We start from the raw sequence: 17,590 nt of genomic DNA, 5'->3' as shown, positions 1-17,590 counted from the left end.
CTTATGAAGACATCAGTTTGTGCGTGAGTCTATGGAACAACGAAACCCTCTCTGTAAAACCAAGTAGAAACTTCCTGAGCTGTAATGATTTACCTTTAAACACCAGAACCCGGTGAAAATACATAAATGTTAAATTATGTGCACTGTGTCTGAATTTCCTGATAACGGTGACCTTCGATAAATGATAAGTGAATAACTGGACTATTAAAGCAAAGAACGTTCGCATTACGTACACGTGTGCATAGAATTAGAGGGGGTTAGATAAAGTTTGATCCTGATTTTATGTTTAAAGAAAATTAAAACAACTTTTGTTTATCTTGGTGCATTTCTATTGCTGCTGGGTTTTACAGTCATCTGGACTCGTAAGGGGAAACAATTTAAAATTACCAACAACGGAACGAAACACATGAAGTTAGTAAAGATACGGGGGGGGGGGTGAGCGTGGAATATATTGAAATATTTGGCAAATTGACACTCACGCACTTGTTCCGATGAACTGATGCCAAAGGAATCATGGGTTAGAACCGGTATAGCTGTGAAGGCAAAGTAAGTATACAATGGAGAGGGAGGTGCCAGATACATACTTGCTTCCCCGGACTGCAGATCGATACATGGCACTGGTGTCAGATCATGGATTGTTTTCGAATATTTGATTTTACTCGGAAGAAAGTGTGGAAATTAAAATCAAACATCATGAGTGGCCAATCCCTAGAATGCTACAAACACACGGTCGTCTCACAGAGATTATAGAACATTGGTGTCGAACATAAAATAATGCATTAAAGTATCCTTCAGTATTTTCTCTGTCAAAGTTGGACCTGCTACATGTGGTTAAAATATCCCCTCCCACTTTATAACAATGGTTTCTTGGCGGTGACCCTGGTATTAGAACATCCTGATCATCCACTCTATCCAGGCTTTTCATGAGTGATGTGAACATTTATCTACCCGCACCTTCGCCTCTGGTGCTCCATATAACAGTCTCTTTAGAATTGAATACTTTCTAATCCAGTGAATGTTCTGGCGAACACTTTCACTACCTCTCAAACGCTTGAACTGTGTAAGGCAGCGATCAGTACGTAAATAAATAAATAAATAAATAAGATCTGTGCCTATTCATGTAAGTATTGAATGCGGTTTGACAACGTGAATTCTTTTTACTACTTGCACACAGATAGAATCAATTTAGGGCGTATTGTTCAATAATATCATTCAATTAGTTAACGGTCTCAAGCAGCTAAACCAATATTGATGTTTAAGTGAACGTTTCCATGGATCAGTACTTTCTCTGTCAAAGTTGGACCTGCTACATGTGGTCAAAATGTCAGCTCCCACCTGTAAACAATTGAAAAGAAATATGGGAAACTAGAGGAATTCTGTGCTCATTTGGAAGAACAGGTCATCATGTGGAAAACCCATGATGGGGAAAGTTGTTAACTGGACAATATTAGTTCAAAGTGAGAGGGACCTGACGTAAGAAACTCACCGCGTCCAGGAATATTAACAGAAGAAGGGGAATTATTGGCCTTTCCACTCGCATTATTTCATGCATATTTGATGGGAAAATGAACGCGTGTCTTATTCAAAATGAAAGCCGCGAGTAGCGCACAAGGAACTTTCTATGTGCAAGAGGGAATTGTGAAAGAGGGACAATATCAGGCTAGATTCCAAGAGAGATGCAGCCTTCCTTCAAGCGCAATGCGATGCAAGCAATTCTTAGCGGGAGCAGAGCCCCTAGGGGACAGGCATCTCGCTGCAGTAAAGAGAAATATGAGGGGAGAATAAAGATTTGTGCTTCTGAGAAGAAACGATGATAAGTTGTGTCTTTACCGAATGCGGTCCAACAATAGGAAACGAATAAGCATGAGTATGAACAATGTCCTGCCCTTTCTCATAAAGTAGTGAGAATTAAAGGCGCTGCTCAAGCTAGGAATATTAGGTCGATGGTCCGCTCGAGGTTCTGGGGAAGTGTCCGTGCACAGCAACGTGGAAAGGCTATTTTATAATAAAAAGACAAGGTCCTTATGCTAAGATGTTACCGAGAGTAGCGCAGTATATTTCCAGGACAAAGTATATTTCCAGGACAAAGTATATTTCCAGGACAATTTATGCATCACCGCAATTGCTAATGTTCCTTTCCATAGAAATGTTCAAACTACATTATTTAAATCTTGAAAAAAGTATTTCGGAATAGAACAAGGAATTAATTGAAACAAAATGGTTTGCAGAGCCATCATCTTTATTGAATGTTTGTGCATCTACTGTTGATGATGGACAGTTTGTTTCTGAAGCTTTCTTAAATGTAGGTCAAGCTAAGGGGAATATTTTAATTGGGGGAGACTTCAATTGTGTTTTATACCCATTAGTGGATAAAATTCGGAAAGTTGTGAAAACATTGAAAGCAGCAGTTCAGTTGGTTTTCTTGATGAAAGATCTAAATTTGATAGAGGTCTGGAGAAGATTAAATCCTACTGAGAAAGATTTTTCATTTTATTCTTCACGTCATGATTCATTTTCTGGGGTTGATTTTTATTTCTTGTGTGGGGCCGGAAATCAATCAATCACTTTTTCGTTGGAGGTTTAATAGAATATTCTTGATAGATAACTGTATTTTGTAAAATTTATTATGGATTTAGACTTGAATAAGAATACAATCAGAAGTAATTTTATTGTACGGGATGCTTTAATGTATTTCTACGTGGTTAAATAATTAGTTATGCAACAAAGGAAAAGGAGACATTCTGGGAGAGCCTCGGTTGTTGGATAAACAAATAGCAGTGTTGGAAAAGGAATTTCATAGGAATTCTACAGAAGATCATAAGGTTTCTTTGACAACATTGAAGCCAAAATATAATATATTGAAAAATGACCCATTTGAACGTTTGATTCAAAGATCTATCAATGTTATTATGAGTTATGTTTGAGAGCACATAAAGTCTTGGCATGGCAATTGAAAACTGAACAAGCTTCAAGGATTATTAATGCTGTGAGGAAGGACAGTTCAGTTACTTTCAAACCTCAGGAAATTAATGACCAATTATTGTCATTTTATTTGACATTATATACTTGTGAGCGAGTGCGAGATGATGGTTCTTTTGAAGCATATTTCCCAGAGTTAAACTTACCAATATTGAAGGAGGAGTATGTGAGAAAGATGGATTCTCATTTTACGGATTTAGAAATGAAGGATGTTATTCAACAAATGCCTAATGGGAAGTTACCAGAATATGATAGGTTTTTTATGCTGATCTGATTCATGTATGTTCTTAATCAGGTCACTCAGGAAAAAGCTTTCCCAGACCCATGTTTGAATACAATAATAAATATTATACCAAAAAAAAAGACTGAGAGCCTTTGAAGGTTTCTTCTTATCTCCCAATTTATTTAATAAAGTAAATTTATTTATTATTTAATATTTATTGAATAACATTTGTTAAATGTGGATTATAAAATAATGGCGAAATTATTAGCAAATAGTTTAGGAAAGTATTTACCAAATTATTGTATTCGGACCAGCCTGGTTTTATTAAAGATAAGTACGCTTCAGATAATATACTTCGAGTGGTTTCATTGATCAATACTTCACGTCAGCAACCCAACCTAACAATGGTAGTATCATTAGATGCTGAAAGAGTTTTTGATAGGGCCGAATGGAACTTTATATTTAAAATTTTGTAGAAATATACATTTGGACACTTATTAATTGGTTGGGTGAAGGCATTATATAATACTCCTGTACCAAGGGTGGCATCAAATGTTGAATCTTCTTCCTTTTTTTATATTAGCACGTTCACCTCGTCAGTGTTGTCCTTTCTCACAAGCATTATATTGGCATTGATAATTCAACCGTTATCTCAGGCTATCTGGCAGAAGGAGAATGTGACAGGTATAAGGATTGGACAGGATGAATACAAGATTAATTTATTTGCTGATGATATTTTGATATATTAAATTAATCCTGATCAAACTTAAATTTATTTGCAAAATTGTTTCGAATGATATGATAAATAATCTGGATAAAAAGTGAATTGGGATAAAATTGAAATACTACCAAGTTCTAATGGAAATTACGATCAAGATAGACAAATTAGTAAATTTCGATGGACTGATCAAATTCAGTACTTAGGGATAATGTTTGATGGAACAATTCAATAATTGTATAATTTAAATTATCTACCATTCATGAGAAATTTAATGTGCATTTGATTAAATGGCAAGATTCAACTTTAACTTTAATAGGTCGAGTAAATTGTATAAAGATGAATATTTTTCTGTGAATTCAATTTTCTTGATTTCCTGAAAAAAAAAATTGTGGTATAGAAATTGGCCATGTCTGATACAAGTATTGATTTCTTGGAAAACATATTCATTTTTATACAATCAATTCAGCCAAATAAAATTTGGATCCTTCATTCAACTCCTCAATTGTTTTTCCTATGTAATGGAAAATAAATTAATTTATATATTTTTTCATGTTATTATATGTACGAGTTCGTAATTACTTAATACCATTGCTAGACCACATAAATTGAATATCTAATTGACGTTGTGAATAATCACTTTGTACTAATTCCATATCTTCAATTTTATCCCAATTTATTTTATAATCAGAAACTTATATCATAATCTATCAGTTGCTTTTAAAGTCTAGATCATGATAGTTGTGTCTGAGCCAAACATACAAACACATGATTTGCAAACAACCTAATGCTCAGTTTAATTTATCATGAAGCCTTTTAACTATTCATCAATACAAATAAATTGTGCAAGAAGTTCTATTGTCAATGGAAACAAAGCAGTAGATAAAGGACAAACTTGCTTACTTGACCTATTCAAATTAAATGATTGAGATATTTCCCCATTAGTTTTTACTTTAGCTTTAGGACTTATGTAAAGTGCTTTAATTCAAAGTACAAAATTAAATCCAACACAAATTTACCTAAAACTTGAAATAAAAATCTTATTCGAATATATCAAAAGCATTTTTTTGCATCTAATACAATTGCTCCACTTAAATCTCCTCTTTTTCTATTTCACGAACGATACTTAATAATTTTACTATATTTTCAGAAGTTTGTCTCTTTTTGAGAAAAAAAGTGAATGTATATATTAACTCGTAAAGACAATGATATATTCTATTTGCTAATATCTTCAGTATAATTTTATAATCAACGTTCAACAATGAAATTGGTCTACCTTTATGGGCTTATAATTGATAACTGACTTTTTTAGGAATAGCCATGTTTATCACCGTTGAAAAGGTTTCTGGAAGAGCGTATGCACTTGACGGTGAAACACAAAGTGGCATCGCAGTTTGAGGATAGTTTGGAGCTAAGCTACATTACTTGAAATCCATCCTCTCATGGAGACTATTATTCTGTAAACATTTAAGTGATTCCTTAACTTGTTGTGCACTCAATGGTCTATCCAAAGTATCCTTTCCTTGGTCATACACAAGTTTAATTAAGTTTTGAACAGCGACGCCCAAAATCCATGTTTTGTCCAGGTAACAGGTGGAAGAGATCAACTCTTTCATAATCAGGTGCAATCACTTACCCGGGACCCAGAACACAGCCACAATCTGGTAGTAAAACATAATTGTCTGCAACATTGGAGGCAACAAGGAAAATGGATAGGCAGTGAGTGGAACTCTCATCTTGACCATGATGGGAAGTCTAAAAGAGACAGCTCTCTGATAAAAAGTAGCAGAGAGCGGCAACATATACCTCTTTCATCAATCCCAACTGAACCCTGGCCCTGGATCATCAATAAACAGTCATTATTATTACCTCCAGAGAAATGAGCGTCGCATAAACACACCCAACATTCTTCTTTGTGACTAACGATGAAGATGCAGGAGTTTAAATGAATCTTTTGAAATAACAAACGGCGGGATGGTTAGCAGAGACAGCTCAGAGCAAAACTTTCCGTAAACCTTTGTGTTTCACCCTTGTCCGACCCACCACGTTCATCAAACTTCCCGATTATCTCCATGATAATCCATGGAGGTTGCTTTTCGAAGAGAGTCCTGAGGTTTTGCAAGCAGGGAGAGTAAAATAGGCTTTTCTCTGACAGACTGTATTCAGTTCTGCAGTTTTCTTACAGTTCAGCAGCAGTACCTGTGGCTTGAATAGGACAAGCTGGTAAATGTGTGTAAAAAAAAAATTGAGGACGGGTTGTGATGTTTCATAATTTAAGTTTTTCTCTGCCAGTTCTGTCTTTTTCTCTGTATCTTCTCTTTCTGCTAATTCCTTTTCAATGATTGTTATCTCTTTTTCCAACTGTTCTACTTCCTGACTATATTCCTTTTTAATTTTAGTCATGTGCCTAATTATTTTACTCTAATAAAAGCCTTCATGGAATCCCATGAAATGAATTATTCTTTTATTGATTCCATATTTATCTCGAAGTATATTTTAGTTTGCTGTTGAATATATCTTTTGAAATCTTTTCTTTTTAACAATGTAGGATTTAGTCTCCATCTACATGTCTTTGCTGGCACATCCTCTTATTCAATTGTTAATAAAAGGTGAGAGTGATCAGATAATAATCTTGATTTATATTCCATTTTTAACTCTGCCTTGGATCTGTGCCAATAACAAAAACATGTCTATTCTTGAATAGGTCTTCTATCTACTTTTTGAGTCGAGTGAATATTGTCCCTCATGTTGGTGTTGCCTCCTTCATATATCGATTAGTTTCATATCCTGCATTGCTGTTAGTGTAAATTTACTTAATTTATTCCTATTCTTAATTGTCTTCCAGTTTTGTTTATTACTGGGTCGAGGTTGAAGTTGAACTCCCCTCCGAGCAAGATATGTCCGCATGTATCTGCCATTTGTCTGAAGATGCTTTGTTAAAAGCATAGATGTTTAGTAAATTCCAAAATTCAGAAGAAATCTGCAACTTGGTCATTACATATCTACCTGCTGGATCTGTTATTATTTCTTTCATATTGATTGGTAGATTTTTGTTGACTAATATAGCTTCTCCCCTGCATTTTGAATTTTATTATGATTCCACTACATGGCCTGCACAGCCTCTCTTCATTGTGCTGTGTCATATCTCGGTTACATGTGTTTCTTGAAAAAAAAGCATTGACGACTTTCTCTTTTTTTGTGTAGTTAGTAACCTCTTTCTTTTAATTTGATTGAGCATTCCATTAATATTTACAGTCATGAAATAACTTTTACTTATTTTTTTTCAATTCTCTCTCGTCTCCTCAACTCTTTCATATCATTTTTTCCAAAATCTTAAAAATAATTTTTGCACACCTTATTACATGACGACATGGTTAGAAAAAGCAAATTATCCTAAAACCCCTACTGAAATTTAAAAATAATATATTCATGCACAAAATAATGAATGACAAGCCCCCTGCCCCATCCCCATATTGGCTTGTCCTATACTCCTTGTCAGACAACTACAATTCACTTATCTATTTGGGTGTGGTAATAACTGCAAAAATCAACAGAGTTTGAAATAGCAGTTCGTTTTTCTCTACCTAGACACCACCCCAGAGAAACACTATATATTTTCCAAATATGTAACAAAGCTTTTGTCACTTTTTTCTTATCTTTTTTCCTCCTATTTTTCAAACTTAAACTTTATATTTACATTAATATCTTTACAGTTTACATCTGTAAATTGTTTTTATACTCTTTTATAATACTTCTCATTTTGTTGTCTGTTATGCAATTGTTCTGATGAGTGTTGGGCATCTTTCAGGTCTGAGAACAGTCTATTACTTTGCCCTGGAATGAATATTTTTAATACTGCTGGATGTCGTAGATTTAAATTATTGCCTTTCTTCCATAATGTCTGCTTTGTCAGGTTCAATTCTTTCCTTTCTTTTAAGAGCTCGAAGCTAATGTCTGGATAGAAATTGTTTTGGTCCTTTATATTCCAGTAGTTTATTTTACTTTATCCTTTGCCGCTCTAACATTTCTTTCTCTCGTTGTGTGTCTTCATAACCTTATGATTATGGATCGTGGTTTTTAGTTTAAGTAAGGCTTTAGTGCCAATGTTCTATGTGCTCTTTGAATTTCAATTTTGTCCAGTAGATCATCTACTTCCAAGACTTTTGGATCCACCTTCTATGAATCCCTTTTTGTTTGATCCTTCTACGCCTTCTTGTACACCTACAATTTTTATATTGTTCCATTTGCTATAATTCTCTAACACATCAATTTTGTGAATGAACAGATCTCTTTAATTTCTTTGTCTCTATCCTTCGGCCCTTATTTTAGTTCATTAAGTTCTAATTCCACAGCTGTCTGACTTTCTTTCACTTCATCTGTTTTTTTTTCTATAACTGCTATGGCCAGCTCTAATTTTTAGATTCTCTCTTCTGCTTTTTCCATTTTTATTTTTATTGTTAAATTCTGTTTTTAAAATATATTTTAATGTTTTCATTTGTTCATCAAAATATTCAATATCTATTAACTGTTTATCTTTATTACTTTCCTCTTTTACATGTAAGTCTTTATCATCTTCTTTGTTTTCTCTCTCTAGCTCCTTCTCTTGTCTTCTGTTCACCTTATATTGCTGCGATATCTGTCTGATTTTTCTGTCAGTTCAACTTTGTCCCATTGCTGGACCGCCCTCCCATCAGTGTATTTGTTGTTATGAGCCATTAAGCATCAAGTTGTGGCTCAGTGAGCCATCTTTGTACGTTGTTCCGAGGAGGGCCTTTGCCCAGAAGGGCGTCCATTGGTTTCAGGGATCGGACATTCTTTTTATGGTCAGGCCTACCTCTTTTCTTCCTGCTGTTTTCCTGTCTTATTCTTTATCTGTCTCTCTGGTCTTTTCCTTTTTGTTGCCATCTCTTGGTTCTTCTTGCTTTATTTATCTTTCAGGACCTCTGTGTTTTTGATGTCCATCCTGTTTTTTTCTTTATTTTATTTTCTCTGCCATGTCTACAATTCCACAGCCATTATTCCATCGGATGATGTCACCCTTAAAATTACGACGGAGCAGTGCAGTTAATGTACTTATGACATTTTTATCATTGAGGAGAAAAACTGGACTGGACTAAGATAGAATTAAACAAATGGGGAGAAAATATCCTGGAACAAATACTTTACAAATGATTTGAAAATTTGGTGCAATATAACAATTCACCAGTGCTACATCACATACTTAAATTATGGAAAAGTATACACCTGGAAGAAAAAAAAGATAAATTAGCAAATACCAAAAATGATATAAACACAAAACTCATTAATTCACTTTAGAATGGTTAATTTATTTTCCAAAGAATGGGATAGAAAAGGAATCAAGATAATAGAAGATTGTTTTTTAGGAGGCAATTTATTCACATTTGAGCAATTAAAAGATAAATATGGAATATTCCAAGGTCCAATGTTTACATATTACCAATTGAAAACTTATTTAAAAGATAAACTGGTAAATAGCTTGAGATTCTGAAAAAGTATCAATTATGAATATTTAATCACAGACACAATGATAATTTAAAAACTTATTACCAGCATGTATATCATATTGCAATTTAACGAAGAGGATGAATAAAGTACAAAAAGAAACAAAGCTGGGAAAAAAATATTTTAACACAGAGATAAAAAAGGAAACAAGGAAGAAGTTATGTATAGAAACAATGAGAAACACGACAAATACTAGATAATATATGACACAATATAACTGGCTAAATAGATTATTAATTAATCCATAGAAATTAAAATAGTGATACCCAACAGCATGGGATAGATGCTTCCATTGTGAACGACATGTTCAAAAGTTAAAACTCTCTTGGAAGATCTAAACCTAATAATAAAATAACTCACATAAAATGACATACTAAATAATGCAAAGAATGTCTGTTAAATAACATGAGACAAAACATTAGGTCCAAAATTAGACATAAACCAAATAACATTTATTATGATTGCGCAACCAGTTGCAAAAAATATATATTATGACAACCTGGAAAATTGAAACAATCCTTAAAAAACAAAAATGGTATACATAAATTAACAAGTGTATTCCATTAGAAAAAAAAATACATACAATCTGAAAGTTTGTATCCAGAAAGCTGAACTTATTTTCCTCCAATTAAACATTTCAATAGAATTTTTAACGGATATTTCATCACGTTGATCAGCTCCTCCCTGAATTTAGACTGAGTCGCTGCATAAATGCAAGAGTTTGTGCACCAACTCAAAACCAAGAGCATGTACATTATTTGAACAGATTTGGAAACCATAAATAAAATGTGTCTGAGAATGCTGACCACAAACTTTCTTAAAACAACATTATTATTAGAACAATAGATTTAAATATGTGAAATGGGTCGGTACTACATTTTTTTTTTTTTGCTTTTTGTTATCTCTTTGTTTTATGTGTTTTATTATTTATTGATATTGAAGTGGTGTGAGGTAGTGGAGAGGGATGCAAAGGGGAATAAAATAGAAATTTTACAATGTATATATTGAAGGTGATCTTTTTTGAATGTTGTTATTGATATGACACATAATGCAAGAAATAAAACGAAGACAGGTTGTGAGTGCATGTTTCAGCCTGGGCAAATCCCTTGTGGCCAAAAAAAGAGAACAGGAGTGGCTGCCTAATGTTTCACTTGAAATAAGAGAAACAAAAAGAAACACTGTGGTATCCATACAGAAATAAGTTTTAATCTCGAAAACGAAGATGGGGAAAATATGTTTAGCAAGACAATGATATGGCTGATTAGAATGGATCAGATTGCGTCCATTTAACAACAAATCTCTCTCCAAAATCCGACATGAACCTTCTTGAATGGTAACCATTTAACTTTCAAGCACCAATGTCTGGTTCTGTGCACAGTATAAGAATTGCCAGCAAACAGTGAACTTGGAGGAGTGGAAAAGTGAGATTGGACTGTGAATTAAAGTACTGTTCTAAATTTAAGCACACATACATACATGTGCGCTTACAACACGAAGGGGGTTAACTCAGGGAGATCAGTTAAAATGTTATACTATTTTCTTGTTTAAAAATAATTAAAAACAACTTTTAATAATAACCATTTGTCTGGTTGAATATCGATTGCTTCTGGGATTTTGGGTCCTCTGGGCTCGTCACAAACTGTTGTCTTGAACCATATTTACAGGAGTGTCATACAAAATATACTATTTCAGGCCATGCTACCTGGATCAGGAAATCTCACCAGTCATGATAATGAATATGTATGAGATATACCGGAAGTCACGTGGTATGAGAGAGATAAGAACACAAGCAGGAGAACAAAGGAAAACAGGAGAATAAAGACACTAAGTTTACCTGATAAGACTTGTGTTTAATGTTTTATTAACTTCACATTTCGGGCCACAAATGTGACATTGGCGACGAGGATGAAAGAAGCTTGAAGAAAATTAAAGACTATAAACAAGATTACAGAGGTTTACAGACAACTTCCAGGTGATAAGAAATTTCTCTGTGACTCAGTACTTTTGGGGCTGGAATATTTCCTCATGGCTGGTGCAGACGGTGACTTTCTAACATATAGTGGAATTGTTCATTTTGATCCAACGGGTGATGCAAGCACTGTTAGTGTGAAGTGGAAGGCATGTCTGGAAGAATTTGAATCCTATGCCGACAGTCGTGGCCTATTTCTAGATACCGGTACAGTTGAACAAAAAGCGCAGAGAAGGGCATTACTTATTTTCACTGCAGGACCCTCAGTTCGAGAAACATTTAAGACACTTTTGAATACTTGAAGAAAGGATGAGTACCAGAAAGTGGTAGATGCATTAAATGCACACTATGTAGTGACACCGAATGCTACATTTCAAGGCCATTTGTTTCGGAGAATGAGGCAAGAAGATGGCCAGACAATTGCTCAGTACGTGATGAGACTACGCCAGCTAGCTGTTGGATGCAATTACATGCCAGTTGATTTGGACAACCAATTACTGGATCAACTTGTACAGCACTGCAGATCAGATAAACTCAGAAGACGTCCACTGGAAAGAGGGAGGGAGTTGGAACTCACCGATGCTTTAACCATTGCTGCTGCATTAGAGGCTGTTGAAGGGCAATTTCATACCATGACCCTGAAAGACAACTCAAGCCAGCAAATTAAGAGGCTCTCACATCGCCATAACCAGCCAGGATATACGCCGACACAGGACGTGGAGTGTTATAGATGTGGAAACCGAGGTCACTTTGGAAAAGACCCATATTGCCCGGCCAAAGGCAAAGTTTGCAGAAAGTGTGGAGGTCATGACCACTTTGCAAAGAAGTGCAAAAGCTCGTCCAATGCAGACCAAAAGAGGAAGAGTACAACTTCCAAAGGCAAAGCCTGGGGGAAAGGAAAGTATCCTGGAAAGAAAGATACCATTCACCAGATAGACGGTGACGATGATGATACCCAGGAGGACCAGAGTTGTTACCAATTTACGTTGAATGAAGGACATCATGAGAAGGTCCCAGTGATCATTGGTGGAGTGACAGTTCAGGTCATTGTAGACTCAGGCAGTGACAGTAATGTGATTGATCGACATTTATGGGAGAAGTTGAAAAGGAAAAAGATCATCTGTACCTCAAAGAGGTTTTCCAAGAAACTGTATCCAACCAACCCATTGCAGTCCATTGGATGTTTTACTGCAACTGTTGAAGCTGGAGATAAGTGCACCGAAGCAGAGTTTATGGTCATAGAAGAGAGGGGAGAACCATTGCTGAGTAGAAGCACAGCGCAAGACCTGGCAATACTTCATATTGGAGCTTCTGTCAATTCAATTCAGTCATACAAAGATATGAACCAAGAATTCCCCGCAGTCTTCCAATGAGTGGGAAAGCTGAAAGGTCGACAATTGAAGCTAGTGGTAGATGAAACGGTCAAACCCAAGGCACAACCAAGGCACCGAACTCTGTTTGGACTTCGTGGGAAAGTCGAAGCCAAAATTAAAGAATTGATCGAACAAGACATTACTGAACTGGTGGAACATTTGACAGAATGGGTCAGTCCCGAAGTGATTGTGCCCAAACCATTAGACTATGTGTTGATATGAGAATGGCCAATGAAGCTATAATTAGAGAACGACACCCTATACCAACAGTGGAGGAAATACTTCAAGAAATAACTACCAGCAAGATATTCTCAAAAATTGATCTGAAATGGGGCTATCATCAATAAGAGCTGGATCCAGGTTCCCGAGATGTAACAACATTTGTGACTCACTGTGGATTGTATCATTACAAGAGACTATCATTTGGAATAAATGCAGCTTTCGAGATCTACCAGTATGAAATCTATCGAGTGATTCAAGGCATTCCTGGAGTTGCCAACATTTCTGACGACATCATAGTCCATGCACCAACGAAGGAAGAGCATGACAAACGGTTGAGGCATGTACTATCTAGACTACAGGAGGCCGGCCTTACCGTGAATGGAAACAAGTGCCAGTTCGGAGTGTCAGAAATGGACTTCATGGGACACAGACTTACATGGGAAGGACTAAACCCTGCAGAGGCCAAGGTGAAAGCTATTGAAGAGGCACGTGCACCTCAGAACGCAACAGAGGTGAGGAGTTTCCTGCGATTGGTGAATTTTTGTGCAAAGTTCATTCCTAATTTTGCTACAGTGGCAGAACCACTAAGGAAACTAACCAGGAAAGGTGTACCTTTTCATTTTGGATCTGAGCAGAAGAAAGCGTTCACAGCGCTGAAGCAAAGCCTGACAGATGCAAAAACTCTTGGATATTACGATCCGGCAGCATCAACCAAAGTCATAGCGGATGCCAGCCTGGTTGGTTTAGGAGCCGTGTTGGTCCAGATGAATGATGGAGGACCAAGAATCATTGCCTATGCCAGCAAATCGTTATCAGATGTGGAAAGAAGATACTCTCAGACAGAGAAAGAAGCACTCGGACTTGTATGGGCCTGTGAGAGGTTCCATGCATATTTATACGGCATTGAATTTGAACTCATCACAGATCATAAGCCATTAGAGGTGATCTATGCACCTAGATCCAAACCATGTGCCAGAATAGAGAGATGGGTACTCAGACTACAACCCTACAAATATAAAGTAATGCACATTGCAGGGAAAGCAAACATTGCTGATCCACTGTCCAGATTGGTGAAATATGGTGGTCCACAATACAAGTCAGAATTGGGAACAGAAACAGAGAGCTTAGTATGCTTCGTAGCTATTCAGGCCACACCGAAAGCTGTGACTACGAAGGAAGTCGAGAGAGAATCCGAACGTGATCCAGAACTCATGGAAGTAAGAGAATGCATACAGAGTGGACAATGGGACAAGTGTACTCACAAGGCTCACATTCCCATTAGAGATGAACTTTGTTGCATCAGACAGTGTGTATTAAGAGGTTGCAGATTGGTGATTCCGCAAAGATTGAGACCGAAGATCGTATCCTTAGCGCATGAAGGACACCTAGGTATTGTTGGTACCAAGCAAAACCTCAGGACCAAGGTATGGTGGCCAAGTTGTGATAAAGACGCAGAGAAATTTGCTAAAACTTGTCATGGATGTCAAATCACAAGTATGAGTAATCGCCAGAACCGATCCGGAGTACGCAACTTTCAACAGGACCATGGATCGACGTAGCTGTTGATTTTCTTGGACCTTTACCGACGGGTGAATCAATTATGGTAGTGCTAGATTACTACAGCAGATACTATGAGTACGTGGTGTTGAAGTCCACAATCACTGAAAAAACAATACAAGCGTTAGCAGAGATATTCGCAAGATATGGATTACCTGTTACATTATACTCTGACAATGGTCCACAATTCATTTCAGAGACATTTGCAGAATACATGAGGACCACAGGTATCCACCATCATAAAGTAACTCCGAAATGGCCACAAGCCAATGGAGAAGTAGAGAGACAAAATCAGTCCATTGAAAAACGATTGAGGATTGCACACGCAGAAGGACAAAATTGGCGAGAAGCATTGCTATCTTATGTGGCTGTCTATCGAGCAACGCCTCATGCAACCACTGGAAAAAGTCCTGCAGAAGCATTTTTTGGGAGAAAAATCCGCACAAAAATGCCAGAAATAAAGGAAATCCGAGATGACCAGGTGATGAGGGACCAGGATGCTGAAAAGAAAGGTGCAGCAAAGCTGTACACAGATTCGAAACGTGGAGCCAAGTACTCAGACATCATGCCAGGAGATAATGTTCTAGAGAGGCATGAAACTGGTGGTAAGCTAGACACACCTTATTACCATCAACCCTAAACTGTCGTATCCAGAAGTGGCAGTATGCTGACAGTCAAGTCTCCGACTGGAATCCTGTATAAGAGAAATGTATCAGGTGTAAAAAGATATCAGTCCAGAGATACATCGAGCAAAGAGGTTGAAAGGCCAATACGAGATGCTGAAACTGAGAGACCTGATGATGTTCCAGAGGCAGTTACCAGCACTCCTGATGAAGTGACTAGAGCGCCAGAAACACCCGAAGCCGTGGTGAGCAGTATGTCCGACGCTGAGAGTGAACAACCGAGAATTAACGACAATATCGCAGACAGGCCGAAACGAAACCGGAAAGTGCCCAAACGATACGAAGACTTTGTGCCATAGTTTGATAAGAACTTTGGGACAGTATTTAATCTTATATCATAAAGTGCATGTATGAGTGCTGTAGGAAGTAAACTTTATGTAGTAGAGTTATAGTATTACCATTAGTTACGATGTTTGTAAGTTTCCAAGGGATATTGGTAAGTGAAGGTAAAGTTTATTTCTGATTAAAGGAGGGATGTCATGATAATGAATATGTATGAGATATACCGGAAGTCACGTGGTATGAGAGAGAGTGATAAGAACACAAGCAGGAGAACAAAGGAAAACGGGAGAATAAAGACACTAAGAAGTTTACCTGATAAGACTTGTGTTTAATGTTTTATTAACTTCACATTTCGGGCCACAAATGTGACATCACCCAAGATCGAAGAAAATGCAGAAGTTCGTGAAATGAACGGTTATCCTATCTCAGACCTTCCCTTCCATTCCATCCGCAATTACTGCTCCCTCGGAGAAGCAGGGGATATATTAAAAGGCTCACCCTACGCTGCTGGCACTTCGCTCAACTTCCATCGTTGGGAAAATAAACCAAACGGTTGCGAGATCATCAGCTGATTCAATTTCAAATGATTTTCCACGTTATAAGAATGTTCAGGGAATCACAAACTGTAAGAATTGATTTGACTTTGCTTTGTTTAAACTGAAATTTAGCGGCAAATAAGCATTGCGCTGCGTGTATTTTCTTCCATCTTTCCATGGGATAACAGGTTGCAGTTGGCAGAAGGGAAACTATCTGGTTTTAAATGCTGGTGGAATCCGATATCCCGAAAGCCGAACTTATTTTCCTCCAATTAAACATTTCAGTAGTATTTTTACCGGATATTTCATCACGTTGATCAGCTCCTCCCTGAATTTAGACTGAGTCGCTGCATAAATGCAAGTGTTTGTGCAGCAACTCAGAAGCAAGAGCATGTAACTGGTTTGGTCCGCGATTAACATTGGGTCCTTTGCACTGGTCATGACAAAATGTGTTATTTGCATCCACAGGAAAAATATTAAATAGGTCATCCAAAGCAATATGAAGTTTCCTGACACTGCAAAGAGTAAGATGATGGACTTCCTTCGGCTTTTAACCTCGGAATCATTCTCATCCGCATAATTGTTGCTGCCTCTCAGAACCTTGCGGGCTCTGGTGGCTGCAACAATACGCGCGACCGTCAGAGCATTAAGAAGTGATATCATTAACATTGGGAACAGAGGAGTCAACACTCGATGAATCCACGTGAATAATATCCATCCAGGATGGGTCCAAGCCTGACTTCTAAAAACACAGAACCAATCTGTTTTACTCACAGTAAACATGGGTTCAAGTAGAAAGAACCAAGGGATGTTTTTACAGACGAACAGCGGGAACACGATTGTTATCACTTTGCGGGCTGTTATTTCGGAGCAAACTTTCGTCCTCAGTTTGTGGCAACAAATCATCACATATCGATCAAATGTAAACGCGAGAGTCAACCACACGGAAATATCCGTGGCGGCGTGTATCAGTGTGATCTGGCAAGCGCACACCTGAGTTATGAACAGGAACGTTGTTGGAAAATAATAGTCGTTCACACGATACAGTATCACGTCAAGGAACACGACCAACAGATCCGCCGTTGCCATGGCCACGAGGTAGCGAGAGACACACCTGGACAGACCGCAATTTCCCCGCGAAAGGATCACAATGGACATCACGCTAGCTGTTAAATAAGAAAGATCACAAATGCATGGTCAGTATATATCAAGTAAGCCCATTACTTCACGTTCCGAGATTTCTTACTGTGATGCGTTGAGCATCGGCGTTGACTCTACTGAACGAAACTTAACAATGGTAAAATTAACAATTAACCCAACATTTCCCACAGCATTCACATCCGATCTCTAATGTTGCAGAACTGCACCAAAATATTAAACATCCCGACCCAATCATCCACCTTCTACACTTCCTTTGACAATTTTCGGACCCAGATTTACACTCCACTATCCGAAACCTTGCTAACTTTGCAGATCGTATTGATGATATTATTTCCTCACTATTAATTATCTTACTAGTTCTGCC

At 37.2% G+C, this 17,590-nt stretch overlaps 1 protein-coding gene across 4 annotated transcripts in view; it reads right to left on the bottom strand.

The window, feature by feature from the left end:
• LOC138758553 (probable G-protein coupled receptor 139) overlaps window positions 1-17,590 on the bottom strand; it is a 44,599-nt gene that overhangs the window by 21,239 nt on the left and 5,770 nt on the right. For 3 of the 4 annotated variants that reach the window (XM_069927644.1, XM_069927642.1, XM_069927645.1), the window contains exon 3: window positions 15,837-17,231. The exons of the other annotated variant lie outside the window; for it this stretch is intronic. In XM_069927644.1, coding sequence (XP_069783745.1) covers window positions 16,324-17,231 — 908 coding nt within the window. In that variant the 3' untranslated portion in view covers window positions 15,837-16,323. Of the gene's footprint in view, window positions 1-15,836; window positions 17,232-17,590 lie in introns of those variants that run through there. 4 annotated transcript variants of the gene reach the window in all.

Source organism: Narcine bancroftii, chromosome 3 (assembly GCF_036971445.1).
Source record: "Narcine bancroftii isolate sNarBan1 chromosome 3, sNarBan1.hap1, whole genome shotgun sequence".
Taxonomy (NCBI): domain Eukaryota; kingdom Metazoa; phylum Chordata; class Chondrichthyes; order Torpediniformes; family Narcinidae; genus Narcine; species Narcine bancroftii.
Note: the sequence above shows the minus strand (reverse complement) of the source record. Positions and strands in the feature narration are given on the sequence as shown.